The sequence below is a fragment of the Rhinolophus sinicus genome, chromosome 3, assembly GCF_057876585.1.
Source record: "Rhinolophus sinicus isolate RSI-liver-muscle chromosome 3, RSI-T2T, whole genome shotgun sequence".
Classification (NCBI taxonomy): Eukaryota; Metazoa; Chordata; class Mammalia; order Chiroptera; family Rhinolophidae; genus Rhinolophus; species Rhinolophus sinicus.
This window is the reverse complement of record NC_142503.1, coordinates 99186289-99204003: the sequence shown is the minus strand read 5'-3', so window position 1 is coordinate 99204003 and position 17715 is coordinate 99186289. Positions and strand designations below refer to the sequence as shown.

The 17715-nt window shown below is 38.6% G+C and overlaps 1 protein-coding gene across 7 annotated transcripts in view; it reads left to right on the top strand.

Annotated features, from left to right (window-relative positions):
• Window positions 1-17715, top strand: part of RABGEF1 (RAB guanine nucleotide exchange factor 1) — a 60664-nt gene that overhangs the window by 20483 nt on the left and 22466 nt on the right. For 5 of the 7 annotated variants that reach the window (XM_019717610.3, XM_019717609.3, XM_074328483.1 and 2 more), the window contains exons 2-3: window positions 2818-3003; window positions 6423-6589. The exons of the other annotated variants lie outside the window; for them this stretch is intronic. In XM_019717610.3, the coding sequence (XP_019573169.1) occupies window positions 2825-3003; window positions 6423-6589 (346 nt within the window). In that variant the 5' untranslated portion in view covers window positions 2818-2824. The remainder of the gene's footprint in view (window positions 1-2817; window positions 3004-6422; window positions 6590-17715) is intronic. 7 annotated transcript variants of the gene reach the window in all.

The following is a 17715-nucleotide window of genomic DNA, read 5'->3' as shown; positions in this document are numbered from 1 at the left end:
CTCACCCCAGTCAGAATGGCTGTCATAATTTAACTCAATCATTTACTGTGCCAACGGTGTGCACAGAACTGAGCTAGATGCCATTGTTAATACACTCGACAGAACATATCCTTGCCCCCCAGAAGCTCCTGAGCAAAAAAGCAGGCATACTGAACAATGCAGGAAGATACAGTGCTATGAAACTGGGTGGGGAGTGGTGGAAAAGGCAAAGTAATTCTGACTTAAGGAGTATGGAGAGACCGTGGGGTGGGGGGCATGTAGCCCTCAAAGAGCCTTGAGTTAAAAATTACAGGGTCTGGAAGAAGTGACACAAAAGAGGACATTCCAGACTGGAAGAATATCTTTTACAAAAAGATATGCCTGTTTTTTTTTTGTTCGTGAGCTTCTAGGGGGCAAGGATATGTTCTATCGAGTGTATTAACAATGGCATCTAGCTCAGTTCTTTGCGCACTGTTGGCACAGTAAATGTATGAGTTAAATTATGGTAGTATCCCCAAGATACAGGATTTCATTTTGTCTGGACATGTGAGTTTCTTGAATACGTGCTGTGGAGTGCCACTTTTCTCTCTGCTTGTTTGTCATTTTATTTGTTTATGGGAAGAAGAATGAGGACCGTTTCTTTTTACGAATTTTATTAAATGGAAATTGTTAGGTAGCAATTTATAATACAATCCTGATGCCATGAACAAATAAGGTATAATATAGTAGAAAAGAAAACAGACTTTGGAACTTGTTAAGGTATTATTTCAAATTTTTACTCTAACATGTATGAACTCAGACAGGTACCTGACCTCTTCAAGCTTTGTTTATTCCTTTGCTTTGATGAATAAATGATTATATTTTGTAAGTACTTGACACAGTAGGTTTTCTGCAACTGTTTATGCTTCTGTCCAAATCACTATTGTTTAGTCCTGTATACTAGCAGAGAGAAAGCCCCTGTTTTTCAGAGCTCATAGGTGGTTCTTCCTCACTCCCTTAATGACTATAACATAGTAGCAGCAGGAAAAAAATAAGGATTGGTAAAATGAGTCATCCTAACAAGATTGGTAGGATCCAGTTAATTGCTAGAGATAAAGACTACCTGAATGCCTTTAACTTGCCAAGTAAAGAAAGAATCTTGTTAGAAAATAAGTTTTCAGAACATCCAAATTATTTTGCTGACAGTCTAAAAAGGGAATAACTGAAAATTTCTCTGGTTTCATAGTCAACTTAAGACCTATTTTTAAATTGGTTTCTCCTTGTTATTCAGATGACTTTCTGACTTTATAACTTACATAAGTCCTCAAATTTGTATCAAATCTTAAAGGAAAGCTTATTCACTGTCCAGATAGAGGCTGAGTAGAAAACAGCGGCGTCTCCATATGCAATCCAAAATACACGTTAGCACGTTGGCACCATACTGAAAGCAGATCCCACCTAGACGGGATGCTTCTAGTCTAGGTGGGAGGAAGTCAAACAGAAATGATTCTTTATAATGAATCAGAATAGGTATAACTGATTCCTAAATAAGCAGTGTTATGAAAATGGAGGCTCAAAGTTAATTCTGGGTGAAAGGAAGCTCATGGGAAACGTCAGTGAAGAGATGGCCCTTAAAATGAGCTTTCAATAGTGAATTATCTTTGAAAAGTATAGGAAAGAATTCTAGGCTGAGGCACAAACATGCATGATTTGTTTGGGAGACGGTCATAATGATTGAGCATTACTGTGCTCAGGGATATGAGTTTGGGCAAGTAGATTGGGGACAATGTAGTACCAGGATTTGGAAGCTCATCTAGTTTTGAATCCCTTCTCTGTTGCTTGTTTTTAATAGAGTTTACATACTTTGAAAATTTCTCAGAACCTCAATTTTCACATCTAATGAAATGGAGATAATGTCTACCTTTTGTTTTTTTTGGTTTTTTGCAAGAGATAATTATATCAAGTACCCATCACACTATTAGGTATGTAGTGAGGGTGGCAAATAGTAGGCTCATGTTTATTTCTCCTAGGCTGCTGAGGGCCTTGAATGTCATCTCAAAGAGTTTAGATAATTCTAATCGTTTAATTACACTCACTTTCTTGGTAAATATTAAATGTTTTATATGAGACAAAGTATTCGCTTTTATATCACTGTTGATTGTTTCCTTTTCTTTCTTTTTTTTTTGGGGGGTGGTGGATATTGAGAAGCAGTGTGTTTTTCCAGGATCCATCAGCTCCATGTCAAGTCATTGTTTCCAATCTAGTTGAAGAGTGCCCAGCTCAGCTCCAAGTCAAGTCGTCGTTTTCAGTTTAGTTGTGGCCCATGTGGGAATCGAACTGGCAACCTTGGTGTTATGAGCACTGCGCTCCAGCCACTAAGCCATCCGGCCACCCTATTGTTTCCTTTTCTGTGTAGAAGTTTTTGAGTTTGATGTAGTCCCATTTGTCCATTTTTGCTTTTGTTGCTTGTGCTTCTGGTATATTATCTAAGAAATTGTTGTCAATTTCATGAAGTTTTTCTCCTCTGTTTTCTTCTGGGAGTTTTATAGTTTCATGTCTTACGTTTAGGTCTTTAATCCAATATTAGAACTTTCATAAAGTATTTGTTGTATTATTGGCAGGAATACGTCTTTTCTTAATGACTGTGTCAGGAATTTGCTGTATTTAAACTTTCTTTTTTCCTCCCTCTCTCTCTCACTTCCTCCCTCCGTTTTCTTCCTTCCCTACCTTTCTCCCTCCTTCTTTTCCTACCTCCACTATAGTTTGAAGATATGTACTCATTTTTTTGGTTCTTAATTGCCGTGCTGATAGCATAATTCATTTTCAACAACATTTTCTTGTTTGTTACTTGGTTGGCAGGAAGAAGATGAGCCTTAAGTCTGAACGCCGAGGAATTCATGTGGATCAGTCAGAACTTCTGTGCAAGAAAGGATGTGGTTACTACGGCAACCCTGCTTGGCAGGGTTTTTGTTCCAAGTGCTGGAGGGAGGAGTACCACAAAGCCAGGCAGAAGCAGATTCAGGAGGATTGGGAACTGGCAGAGCGGTAAAAAGATTTAACTAGGGGTGGCATAACTGTGTTATACTGGATACATAGTTCTGTCGCTGTCAGCATATATTTTTCTCTTCTGTTTTGAGCTATCAGCAAGTCTGCTTAATATAAAGAGAAATGGATTCCTGCCCTCTTCTCTGTCAACATTTAATGAATACGAGGTGTGATCAAACAACACAGAAAATGTTTAAATTTTTTTAAAAAATTACAGTAAAAGGCACATTGCCATTCATTTCCCTCAAAATACTTCCCCTTGCTTCCAACACACTTATTCCATCATTCTTGCCACTTTCTGAAGCAGCTCTGGAAGTCCTCTTTCGTGCCGTGAGTTTGTGCTGTCATTGCTGCCTCGATATCCTGAATCATTTTGACTTTGGGGAAGAGCCAGAAGTCGCACGGTGCCAGATTCAGTGAATAAGGTGGATGAGGACACACTGTAATGTTTTTAGTTGAGAGGAATTGCCGTACCAGAAATGATGTGTGACATGAAGCCTTTCCGTTGTAATCACAAAAGACGGTGAATGTTGCTGTCAAGTGCCATCCAATGGAAAGTCAGGGATCTTCAATACAGGAAGTGGCACATCGAACCTTAGTAACAAGTTTCAATTTGTTCAGTGCATTCAGTTGGGTGTGAGCTACAGTTGAGAGAAGGTGTGTTTTCAAGTGTGCCGTAAATCATCCTCCATCGTGACAGTGTTCCGTGTCACACATCACTTCTGGTGCAGCAATTTCTGACAAAAACATTACGGGGCCAGCCCGGTGGCTCAGGCAATTGGAGCTCTGTGCTCCTAACTCCGAAGGCTGCCGGTTTGATTCCCACATGGGCCAGTGGGCTCTCAACCACAAGGTTGCCAGTTTGATTCCTTGAGTCCCGCAAGGGATGGTGAGCTGCGCCCCCTGCAACTAGCAATGGCAACTGAACCTGGAGCTGAGCTGCGCCCTCCACAACTAAGACTGAAAGGACAACAACTTGAAGCTGAACGGCACCCTCCACAACTAAGATTGAAAGGACAACTTGACTTGGAAAAAAAGTTCTGGAAGTACACACTGTTCCCCAATAAAGTCCTGTTCCCCTTCCCCAATAAAATCTAAAAAACAACAACAACAACAACAACAAAAAACGTGACAGTGTGTCCTCATCCACCTTATTCACCAGATCTGGCACCGTGTGGCTTCTGGCTCTTCCCCAAAGTCAGAATGGTTCAGGACATTGATTTGAGGCAGCCATGACAGCACAACTGAAGACACTCACGAAAGAGGACTTCCAGAACTGCTTCAGAAAGTGGCAAGAACAATGGGATAAGTGTGTTCAAAGCGAGGGGGAATATTTTGAGGGGGATTAATGGCAATGTGTCTTTTACTGTAATAATTTTTTTTTTAATTTAAACATTCACCATATTGTTTAATCACACCTTGTAGCTTTCAGTGATTTCTTCATTTTCTCTCTGTCTTACCTTTTAATTATTTTGTTTTTGGGATGTGTTAGTCTTAGTTCTTTAATATAAGCAATAAGCTCCTTAGAGTAGCAGGACAGAGATAGACGTACTTCATGTTGGGGGTTAAATGAGTAACATATATATGATGTACATGGCTCTCGTCAAGCATTGTTTTCCTCATCTTGTGGATATATCCAGCATGGCATCTGGCACAGTCATAAACATATGAGAATAGAAATCTGTTGATGTGTATATGTAGTCCTTGCATTATGAAAATTTAATTTTTCCTGAATGGGGTTTGTAGGCCAAAAGTATTATTTGATAAGTTTGAATTATCCAGAAATATGATTATGATAAAAATTAGAAGATGGAATAGCTGGTGTGCATAGGAACTAATAAAATGCCATGAATAATGTTAATCCTTTGCCATAGCATCCTAGAAACTAAAACTTCTCAATTAAAGAAAGTCAAACTGAACTCTTTGCTAGTTTTTTATATCTAATCAGCCACATTTGTTGAGTGACTTCTTTGCCAGCTTCTATGGTGAACTCAGAGAATTACAAAGTGCACTCACTGCTCTCAGTGACTCCACCGTCAGTCAAGGAGAGAAAATACAGACATAGAACATTAATTATTTCCTCAGGTTTCCCACTGCACTCCTAATATTCTCAGTAGCTGGTCCTATTTCATAAAGTAGAGGCTACTGGGTATGAATTCCCTTAGCTTTCTCCCGTCTCCATATCAAAATGTACCAATATCTTTATATTAAATTCTGTTTTGCCTCAGGGAAAGATGTGTCCTTGTCCGGTCTCAGACTACTACACCTCTCCCTGTGATTTTGTTGGTTTATTACTCCTTCTAGTTGTGACCTCGCTTGAGGTTTCCTATAGTACAATTTCTCAAATTTGCACAGATATGAAAATCACCCGGAAATCTTGTAGAATGATGGCTGGACCTCAGCCTCAGAGTCTCTGACTTTATTTGTTTAGGAGTAAGACCTCCAAACTTGCAGTTGCAACAAGTTCCTAGGTGACAGTGCTGCTGCTGTCTGATAATTCTTGTTCTGTAGGCAGCCTTTGAGTTTTGTCATATAGACCGCAAATTCCGCAGGTCCAAGGCCAAATCTATTGCTTTTATTCCCTCTGATCCCCACTCCCCATTTTTTCCTGATCTTCTTTCTGTATCAGTTAACAGAACTGTTTCAGTTGGCTAAAAAACACTGGAGTCATGGTTAATTTCTCCTTCACCTCCCACACTGTCTGCAGCTACGAGCAGGTTCTACTTATTTCAGCTTAGAGAAGTCTTGAATTTCACTCTCTCCTATATTTTCTAGGTCCTTATTTTCTCTCTCTTAAATCTTTATAATATATTCTGAATTATTGTCCCTATCTCTAGTCTCTCTGCCCCTCATCCAGCCTCATCATCCATCACACCATCAGTGCTCTGACTGCACCGAACTTGGTTTGTAACAAGAACCACTTGCCTTCACATTTGTAATTCCTTCTTCCTGCAATACCCTTTCACTTGGCAGAATCCTGTTCATCCTTTAAGACAGACCTAAATGTCACCGTTGTGAAACCTCTGGGACTCCTCCAGCAGACTCAGTTCTTTCCTGTGTTCTTCAGCACTTGGGTTTTACTCTCTACTGTAGGAACTGTCACATTATATTGTAATTTATTTACCTTTTTCTGTCTTCCAGCCTTGAGCTTGTTGGGGAAAATTTGGACTAGACTTTATTTTTCTTATGTAACCCTAGTAGAATTGCTAAATGAACGTGCTCTACAGAGTAGGCCCCTGTAACAGCCTGTAGTAGCATGTAGGGTAGTTACAGTATCACGGACCTCAGACCTACTTGGTGTATTTAGCCTCTAGTTCTGAAAATTTTAGATCCTTCTCGATTCGTTGAGTGATAACCTTTAGACACAAGGAAAACTTGGAGAATATCTAGGTCATTCTTAATCCCCTCTTGCATTACAGACTGCAGCGGGAGGAGGAGGAGGCCTTTGCTAGCAGTCAGAGCGGCCAAGCGGCCCCGTCCCTCACATTTTCCAAGTTTGAAGAAAAGAAAACCAATGAGAAGACCCGCAAGGTCACCACCGTGAAGAGGTTCTTCAGCGCTTCATCCAGGGTTGGATCAAAGAAGGGTGATTTTCTGAGTCTCTTTTTCCTTCTGTGCTCAGATGAGGTACAGAGTAGATCCACGATGCATGTGGGCTCAGCTTTTTAATTTCTGTAAAATTAGAGACTATCAGTTCAGATTGAGACTGATATTTGGTTGAAGGGTCAGACAATATATGAAACCAAAAATGTTTATGGTTGGAGGACATTGTGTTTTACAGAAGCTTGTTTACTTGGATAGGAGGAATAAAGAGAATTGAAATACATACTTTTTAAATAAAATTCATTCCCATCTAAGTGGCTATCTTTGTGGATGTTTTCCTTTTTGTGCCTTTAACTTTTGGATCCTGGTTTATTCTCCTTTGTATAGTATCCTCACCATCCATACCTTATCAGAATGGCTGTTTCTAGGCTTGAAGTCATCTAAGGAGGCAGTTTTCTGAGCGTTTGTTTGAGAGACAGCTTGTATCTTGAGGAAGTGTGGAGGAACATATAGGAAACATGTTGAGTGAACGTTTAGGGAAAAGGCTCACTTTGGGTTTTTAGAGGGGTAAATGTGACCCATGGTATGTATTTTCTGGTGCATAGGTTTGTATGTACTTGACCTTATTCATCCTGTTTTTTTAAATGCCATGTAACCAGCAAAAGGATTATCACTGAAGTCACACTTGTTCTACCAGTGAGCAGACAAGCTAGTTGACGTGGCCTAGCAGGAAGCAAGAAAGAATGTCTGTCGTTAGAGCTCAGTCTCTAAACCTTTATGTTTGTAATCAGTTCTGCAGTGAATTTGGAGTGGTGAGGGAGACTGGACCCGGTGCTGATGGCTAATGGAAGAGCTGTTTTCTTGGAGCCCATGTCTCACCACCAGGCCCCCCCACCTGACCTAGTTGTCATGAGGTTTTCTGGTCTGCCCAAAGGCAGGGAAATAAATCACCCCTTAAGATCTTTGCTGGTCTTTCGGATTTAATGACTATTCTTGTTTTGTTTTATTTAAAAGGAATGCTTGCTTATAACCAAACACAGCATTTCTCTCTAATAAATGCAAACCTTTAAATAATCTTTTTGTTCAAGTGATTAATTTGAAGTTGTTTCTTGGTTGGTTGTTACGTGTAGCAGTTTTCTCTCCTGCAGTAAGAAGGGAAAATAATCAGTATCTGTTAGAGATTAAATTAAGAATGTGTTTGGCTCATGATTTATTTATTAGGAGGTGGTATAAAAGGTGGTTAAGAACGTAAGCTGGTTTGAGTCTGAGCTTTGCAGTTTACTAGCTGTGTGACTGGGAGCAAGCTAATCTCTTTAAGCCCTGTGTGTTCTGAGGGACAGTAATTCTTACAGAGACATGTCTTGGAGATTAAATGAGTTGATGTGTCTAAAGAGTTTAGCATAGTACCTGACACATATTGTAAGTCTCTACTAAGTGTTAGCTATTTGAAAATACGTATGTTGTTTTTCTGGGAGAATATCTCTGCTAGTAAGCAGCTCAAGGGTACTGATCAAAGCCATTCATTTCTTTTTAGCTTAAATTCTGTTTCCTGCTTTGGGAAAGTCTCACTAACCTTAGGCATTTATGATACATGGTGAAATGGTATATGACAAAAGATGAAGTAATAAACAAGTTATAAAACCATCAGTTCTAACTGCGCTACAAATGATAGCATGAAAGCCCGTAAAGGTTAACTAATTTCCCCAAGGTCATGTAATGAGCTGATGAGTTAGAACTCAGGCCTCCTAACTCCTGATTCAGTTTTTTTTCCATGATATCCCTTGACCTCAGTATGTGTGTGTGTATCTTTATATCTGTATTTACATCTATATAGGTATACAGTGAGGTTTCTGTTACTGACGTGCATGATAGTCACGCACTTTCACTGACCATCCTGGGCAGTTTTGAAAAATGTCCTAAGAACTCTGACAATGTGCATCGAATGATAGAAAGATTTGTACTTTAAAAGAAACAATTCCAAGTTATTTTTATTTTAAAACTTTTATACGGAAGATTTCTTAGGTTTTTTTCTTTTCTTTTAAAATGATAGATTTTTACTTTAGGTTTTTTATCTTTACCTGTTTTTTGTTTGTTTGTTTGTTTTGTTTTTTGTCTATAGAAAGTATAGTGAGGATAAAGACCTCAAAGAGTTGAAAAACTCAATGTGTCTGTATGGATGCAAAGAGAATGCTGTTGGTTCTTTCTTTCGCGTGTTGCTTATGTAACAGATGAACGTGGCATTTCAGACTGATTGGCCCTTGCACGTGGATAAAGTTGGCCCATACTAAATGCAGTGTTAGTTTATTGGGTCTAGACTAACACAGACCTATGTGTTCTGTCTTCTTTATGTTACTTTATTAATACCTGATCCTGCCTTGCTCTTGATATTTTACTTACTTTTATTGTTAGCACAGAAGGAAGCTCTTAAATCAGGGCAGCTTGGTAATAAACAGAACACAGATAACCTTCCTTAGGGTTGAAGACTATTTTAATAAGAGTTGGATGCCCCTGAAGAAAAGGCAAATGGAACAGCTTGACTGTAAAATTCAGTTTACTTACAGTTTTCTAATCCCCAAAGTAAGGTCAAGTGATCTATAGCTTAACAAAGTAAATCACACTTGCTCATACATTCAAAATGTCTTTTTTTTCAAAGCGCCCAAATACATATTATCCCCCTGAGTAGAATTTTGTGTACATCTTTTACAAATTAATCTAAAGGCTGTGCTCCTAGAATTAAAATACTAATCCTCTACCCAGGTCTTAGGTTCTAATACTGTTTTTCACTAAAGTGAACTAGGGTTCCTTGGAGAAATGACTGATTCTAGGGCTGGAGAGGGTAAGAGGTCCCCTCCAGAATGGTAGGGATAGGCGAAAGACCCAGAAGCCAGCTTGAATGTAGTTATGTAAAAGAACATCCTTGTTATTAGGAAAGACTCATATTAAGGGGTAGAGAGGATGGTATATACAATCCACTCTGGAAAAAATTTAGAAGAAATAATAGTTATGTAGCAAAATCTTAAAATTTTGTGAATCTGGGTAAAGGGTATAAAGGAATCTTTTGTCAATCTTGTAGCTTTTCTGTAGATAAGAAGTTATTTTAAAGTAAGATTAAAAAAATAAAAATAAAACTATAATCTTGCAGCATTCAATGCTATCCCAAGACCAGAATTGCAGATGCTGATTAAGTAGAAGCATGGTGTTAATCACATTGTTTAAAGGATTACTAATGAATTATTACTTTAATCATCAGGGTCTGTTTGGTGCTTACATGACACTGAGGTGACACTTCCCAACCTGAATTTGGAACAGATTTTATAACTGTGCCTGTTTTTACAATCATTTTGCAAGTACAGTCAGCTTGGTTGCCTTTTCTTGTTTACTCCAAAGATTATTTATCTGGGAAAATAACTTTTTACAATGTATCAAATAGAATGCACTTGGAAAATGATCAGTTTCTGACTTTCATTGATAAGGACAATGAGAAATTTTCCTTGGCAGTAAGTATGTGGTGCCTTTTATTATCTAACATCACTGGGTGTCCAATAATTCAGTCCTGTTCTGTCACAAACTACCCAGAGTCAACACAGATCCCACAGGTAAGGGCTCGGTTCCACAAGACTTCCCCCACTTCAGACAACAGTCAAAGCTCCCAGGACCCGGGGGGTACCCATAATTCTGAGCAGCCAGCTATAAATTGAGGGTTCCCACAGCCCTCTCCTTGGGTTTGATAATTTGTTCGAATGACTCATAGAACTCAGGAAAATAACTTTATTTACTCTACTGGTTTATTATAAAGAACACAACTCAGGAACAGCCAAATAGAAGAGATGCACGGGACAAGGTAGGAGGGCTGCCAAGCCTCCATGCCCTCCCTCTCTGGGCATGCCACTCTCCCAGCATCTGGTGTGTTCCCCAAGATGGAAGCTCCCTGAACCTGTCATTTAAGGGTGTCTATGGAAGCTTCATTTTGTGGGCATGATTGATTAAATCATTGGCCACTGGTGATTAAAAGTCTCCATTTCCTCTCCCCTCCCCAAAGCCAGAGGTCAAGGGTGGGACAGGACTGAGAGTCCCACCGCCTAATCCCTTGGTTGTTCCTCTGGTGCCCAGCCCCTTCTAGACAGCCCTGAAGCTTTCCAGGACCCAGCTAGAGTCACCTCATTAGCATAAACTCAGATATGGAAGAAGAAGTCTTGTTAGGAATAAAAAAAGAGGCTCCTGTCATCCTTATCACTCAAGAAATTTCAAGGGTTTTAGGAGCTGTTTCAGGAACCCGGGGAAAAGACCAAATATATGTTTCTTATTGTACTACAGACTGTCTGCCTTTTAGTCTATATTGTGTAACTGTAGTCGGAACTACTGAACTGTCCTTACATTGTTTGGATTATCTGAGAAATGTAAATTTTTTGACATTGAGATAAAAAATGTCTTTTCAGTGCTGGGAATGGTGTTAATCGTCTTTATTATATGATCATGTTCTTTTTTTGATACTGACATTTTCAGGTTGTCTTTACTCTGATGACTATTCTTCAAGTACAATTAGTGAAGATTTTGCTTCTACAGGTTTATTTTGTATATTAAAGATTTAATTTAATGTGTGCTCTGCCTTGCATACAGCCTTATGTAGTAGGTGTTCAACTGATACTTGTTGATTGATTTAAATAGGAATAAGTAGATGCTGTACTAATAGGAGGGATATGATGGTGTAGTTGTGAAGACCGTGGGCTTGGGAATCAAACAGACCCATCGTCAGATCAGCTCCTCCTCTGACTTGCCCTTGGGACTTGAGGCACACAGTGACTTCCCCTCTCACCTCAGTGCGTTCATGGCTAAAAGTGGAAAACATTGATTATTTCATATTGTTTCAGGATCTAACAACATTTTCAGGGATTAATGAGGATGCGTAGTAAAAAACAGTGCCATGTAGAAAATTCTCATTGGATGATAGCTATAAGTATTATTATAAGCAAGATCATATGTTCTGCTGGGAAGATTTTTTTTTTTTAATTAAAGTTTATTGGGGTGACAATTATTGGTAAAGTTACATAGATTTCAGGCATACAATTCTCCAATACATCATCTATATTTCACATTGTGTGTTCACCACCCAGAGTCATTTCTCTTTCCATCACCATATATTAGACCCCATTTATCCTCTTCTAGAGCCCCACTCCCCCCTTACCCTCTGGTAACCCCTAAACTATTGTCTGTGTCTATGAGTTTTTGTTCCTTCATTTGTTTGTCTTGTTCTTTTGTTGTTTTCGGTTTTATATACCACATATCAGTGAAATCATGTGGTTCTCTGCTTTTTCTGACTTATTTCGCTTAGAATTATAATCTCAAGATCCATCCATGTTGTCACAAATGCTCCTATTTCATCTTTTCTTACCGCTGAATAATATTCCATTGTGTATATATACCACAACTTCTTTATCCATTCATCTATCGAAGGACACTTTGGTTGTTTCCATTCTTGGCCACCGTATACAAAGCTGCAATGAACATTGGAGCACACGTGTCTTTATGTATAAATGTTTTCAGATTTTTTGGGTAGATACCCAGGAGAGGGATTGCTGGGTCATATGGCAATTCTATTTGTAATTTTTTGAGGAACATCCACACTGCCTTCCATAGCAGCTGCACCAGTCTGCATTCCCACCAACAGTGTATGAGGGTTCCTTTTTCTCCACAGCCTCTCCAACACTTGTTACTATTTGTCTTGTTGATGATATCCATTCTGACTGGGGTGTGGTGATACCTCATTGTGGTTTTTATTTGCGTTTCTCTGATGATTAGTGATGTTGAGCATTTTTTCATATGTCTATTTGCCATTTGTATGTCCTCTTTGGAGAAATGTCTCTTCAGGTCCTCTGCCCATTTTTCAATTGGGTTGTTTTTTTGTTGTTAAGTTGTATGAGTTCCTTGTGTATTTTGGATATTAGCCCCTTATAGGAGGTGCTGTTTGCAAAAATCTTCTCCCATTCAGTTGGTTGCCTCTTTATTTTGTCGATGGTTTCTTTTGCTGTGCAGAAGCTTTTAAGTTTGATATAGTCCCATTCGTTTATTTTAGCTTTTATGGGAAGATATTTTTAAAGCTGTGTTTAGATTGAGGAATGGAAAGCTTGATAATCATGGCAGACGGGCTGTCCTTGAAATACAAGCTTTGTTTCTTTGTTAAAAACAAGATTTTAAATTGTAGAGCAAACGGTTGCCCATTTGGGTCCTAGCCAAAATGTAATGCATATGAAATTGTTCCTTTTGCGTACACCCTTCTGAATGCCCATTGACTGTTCAAAACTACGTCACCCTTTTCCTGTTACATGAATTGTGTCTCTCTCCTTTTCTACTCTCTAATCCAAGCTTTCATTCTGTTATTAAGGGTTGGTTTTCTAGGAAGGTCAGAGAAGAATGGTTGTTGATTTTAGTAATTTGTACTAATTCATAACTAGTGAATAGAATTAATCTTGACTAACCTTTTTTTTGGTATTTTTAAGGTTTTTTTGAGAGCTGTTTTAGGTTCATAGTGAAATTAAGAGGAAGGTACGGAGATTTCCCATCTAGCCCCGCCTCCTACACATGCAGCCTCCCCACTACCAGCACCCCGACCTGAGGGGTGCATTTGTTACAATCAATGAACCTACACTGACTCGTCATCCTCACCCAAAGTCATAATTTACATTAGGGTTCACTCTTGGTGATGTACATTCTGTGGGTTTAGACAAATGTATCCACCATTATAGTATCAAACAGAGTATCTTCAACTTACATTTTATGTTCATGTACATTTTGAAAGAGGATTTTTAAACATCCAACTTGTCCATCTTTGGGGAAAAGGATTTGCTGGGGGCAGAAGGAGGAGCGTGCACAAGTAAAGCGATGAGGGGTGGTCAGAGCTCCCGCCCTTGATTGGGTTGCAGGTCTCCAGAGTCCGAGACTGGTGTTCCTTCGAAGGTGTGCAGGCCTATCTTTGGCCTCAGGAGGCAGCTGTAGCATAAAGAGCTCGGGCTCTGAAGTGAAGTCACAGAGACCTGGGTTCAAACTTCAGCCTTTACCACTTAAATAACTGCAACATTATGCAAGTTACTTAACATCTTTAAGCCTCAGCTTCCTCATTTGTAAACGTCATAAAAGTACTACTTCACAGAGTTGTGAGGATTATACAGAAAGCATTGGAAAAGTGCTTAGCACATCAGAAACATTTGATGTACGTAAACTTATTATTTTGTCGGATTGAATATGTATTTCATTTTTGTTTAGGGGAATATTCTATAAATGTCAGTTAGATCAAGTTGGTTGATAGCATTGTTCAAGTATTCTGCCTATGGATACTTTTTATCAGTTACTAAGAAAGGAGTATTAAATTCTCCAAATAAAATTGTGGATTTTTTATTTCTTCTTTCTGTTCTAGCAATTTTTGCTTCATATGTTTTGAAGCTGTGTTATTAGTTGCATACACATTTAGGATTGCTGTTTCTTAAAGAATTAACCCCTTTTTCATTATGAAATGCCCCTCTTCATCCTTGGTGATGCTTTGTGTTCTGAAATGTACTTCGTCTGATATTGATAAGGTTACTTCAGCTCTTTTTGATTGTTTGGATGATACATCCTTTTCATTTCTTTAGTTTTTCACACATCTCTGTGTTTACACTTAAAGTGGATTTCTTATAGACAGCAGATACGTGGATCTGGTTTGTTTTTGTTTGTTTTTTTAAGATTTTTTTTTATTGGGGAAGGAACAGGACTTTATTGGGGAACAGTGTGTACTTCCAGGACTTTTCCCAAGTCAAGTTGTTATCCTTTCAATCTTAGTTGTGGAGGGCACAGCTCAGCTCCAGGTCCAGTTGCCATTGTTAGTTGCAGGGGGCACAGCCCACCATCCCTTGTGAGAGTTGAGGAATCAAACCGGCAACCTTGTGGTTGAGAAGACGCGCTCCAGCCAACTGAGCCATCCGGGAGCTCAGCGGCAGCTCAGCTCAAGGTGCCGTGTTCAATCTTAGTTGCCGGGGGGCGCAACCCACCATCCCTTGCGAGAGTCGAGGAGTTGAACCGGCAACCTTGTGGTTGAGAGCCCACTGACCCATGTGGGAATTGAACCGGCAGCCTTCGGAGTTAGAAGCATGGAGCTCCAACCGCCTGAGCCACCGCGCCGGCCTATGGATCTGGTTTTTATCTAATCTGACAACCCCTGACTTTTAATTGGACTGTTTAGACTACTTAATGCGATTTTTTTATAAGATGGGGCTTAAATTTACCATCTTGTTCTTTGTTTTCTATTTATCTCATCTGTATTTAGTTCTTTTTCTCTTTTCCTGACTTATTTTTGATAGACTATTTTTTATGATTATATCTTTATCTCCACTATGGCTTCTTAGCTCCTTCCTTCCTTCTTTCTTCCCTCCCTTCCTGCCTTCCTCCCTTCCTGCCTTCCTCCCTTCCTGCCTTCCTTCCTTCCTTCCTTCCTTCCATCCATCCATCCATGATCTGGAGTTTACAAAATACATCTTTATCTACTCTACTTTTAAATAATGTTATACCACTTTACATATAAGAATGTTACCAACAGTATTCTTATATATTTTTCTTCCTATCTATCCTTTGTTGTCCTACATTTTACTTCTCTACATATGACATAAATCCCACAATCCATTATTATTGCTTTAGCTTCAAACAGTTAATTATCTTTTAAATAAATTTTTAAGTGATAAAATGTCTTCTCTATCTGCCCACATATTGGCCATTGCTGATGCTCTTTGTTCCTGGCTGTTCAGAAAATGAATTTCTCTCAGCCATGTGTGCTCTGGGGATTGTTCTGCCTGCTCCTTTACCCAGTGGGTTAGTTTTCTCACATGCGCAGCACGCAGAGACTGAAGGAATTCCTTTGCAGTTACCTGGAGTTTTTTCCGTGCAGCCCCATCCTCTCTGTATTTTGCCACGCCTATTCTAGTGACTTTGGCTTCCCTGCGCTCTAAATTCTGTTTCCCCAAGTCAGCACATTGGCTAAGCTCTGTTTGAGTTGCCTCTCCCTGAACCATGGCCTAAAAACTCTCCCATCAGTGAACTGGGGCACTTGTAGCACTTACCACGTTTATCCTCTTCTTGTAGGGGTTTCTCTCCCATCTGCCTATTTTTCAGTGTCTAAAAACCATTATTTGTTATATGGTTCTTGTCTGCTTTTCTAGTTGTTTAAGGCAGTAGGGGAATTCCAATCATGTTATTCCAACATGACTGGGAGTGGAATTATCAGATTGACTGAAGGATTAAATTTCAAGTATTAAAGAACTTTTTCTAGTCACACAGGATGTCAAATACAGTTTTTGGTTCTCCATATCGATAAACAATGTTTCAGAAAAGATGCTGCAAGTTTTTGTTTTGAGTTAAATTGTAACTGATTTATTTATTTGCTTAAAAACAATAGGTGGTACATCAAAATGGCTCAAAAATGAAAGGTATATAGTCCCTCAAATCATCTAGTTTCCAACGACTACCACCATCCTTCCCCACATTCAGACAACCTTTGTTATTAGTTTCTTCTGTATCCTTCTGTGCTTTTGTTTTCATTTGTAAATACATATTTTCTTATCCCAGTTCTCCTGTTTTACATAAACAATAGCACACTACACATACCCTGCTTTTTTTACTTAGCAATACATTTAAGAACTCTTTCCTTATCCGTACATGAAAAGCATAGTTTTTAATTTTAAAATGATGTGATATTGCATTTTTGGATTAAACCATAATTTATTTAGTCCTTTAGTCACCGTTTTGTGCCATTTCAGTTTTTTGCATTAAAATGAGTAGCCTTGTACATATTTTATTTCGTACATGTGCAAAATTATAAGTAGAAAATTTCTGACAAATGGATTGTTTGGTCATAAGATAAATGTATTTTTAATTTTGATGGTTATCACCAGATTGCATTCCATTGCAGTTATGTCATTTATGCTCCCACTTCCGTAGCTGGAGAGCGCCCCCTGTCCCCGTGTCCTCATCAACATCAAATTCAGATTTTTGCCTATTAATTTTTTAAATGGCATCTCATGCAAGTATTAATATGCATATTTGTTAACATGAGTGAGATTGAACATATTTCCTATGTTTAAGATCCGTCTGTGTTTCCTTTCTGTCTACTGTTCGTATTTTTTACCCACTTTCATATTGAACTATTGGATTTTCTTCTCTATTTATAGGAGTCAAAAAAATACATTAGGGAGAGTAGCCGTTTGTCGGTGATGTAATATACAAACATTTTTTTCCAGTTTGTTGTCTGACTTGACTGATAGTATTTTTAACCATACATACAGTGTTTTTGTGTACTTTTTTTCCTTTTATTTTTTTCTCTTAATGTGATTGAATTCTTTAAGGGCTTTTACATTTTGAATCACAGTTAGGTAGCACCTGATAATCTAAAAGATAGGAAAATACTTGATTTGGAAAGATAACTGTAAAGTGCACTTTTGTTCTGCTAGCTAAACAGTATAGTGTGGGGGTGGGGTGAGGGTGTTTTTGCTTTAAATTGAACATAAGTAAAGCAATTATGTAACACATTAGTTTAATAACCAGTTATGTAATAAGTGAGATGTTGAGTCTTTAGTTTGCTACAGCTAATAGTATATTCTTTTAGGTAATCGACATGTGTTTGTCTCACCTGAATAAACCAGTCACTCTAATAGAAATAATGACTTTATTATCTTAAAAATTTATTTCAACTTCATCATTAAAATATATCTCAGGTACTAAAGTTTAAAAGCTAAGATTATAAGAAATTACTCTGAGGAATTATGGGTATATGAGGTACCTAATTCCTTACAGGTATTGAAATAGAGAGCACAGTTCAAAATCCGGAGGCTTAGAATGTGATAAGCGAAGTGAGGTCACGCACCTGAGAGTGCTTACTCTGTTCCAGTCCCCTTATCTCTGTCCTATAAAGAACCCATTTTCCTTTCAGTATTCGCGGAAGAGGGGATGGAGCTGGGGGCCAACTACTCAGACAGTGTTTTATTTGCTTTCCTGTCTCTTTGCTGTGTGCTCTGTCATGATCATTATGCTACTTTGAATGGATTCTTTCACTTTGAGCAGTATGACTTGAAAACTGAGTGGTGGATAAATAATTGTTGGTCTCCACATAAACAAATTAACCTTTGCCTTTTAAGCAAGTGAAATGGATTTGGA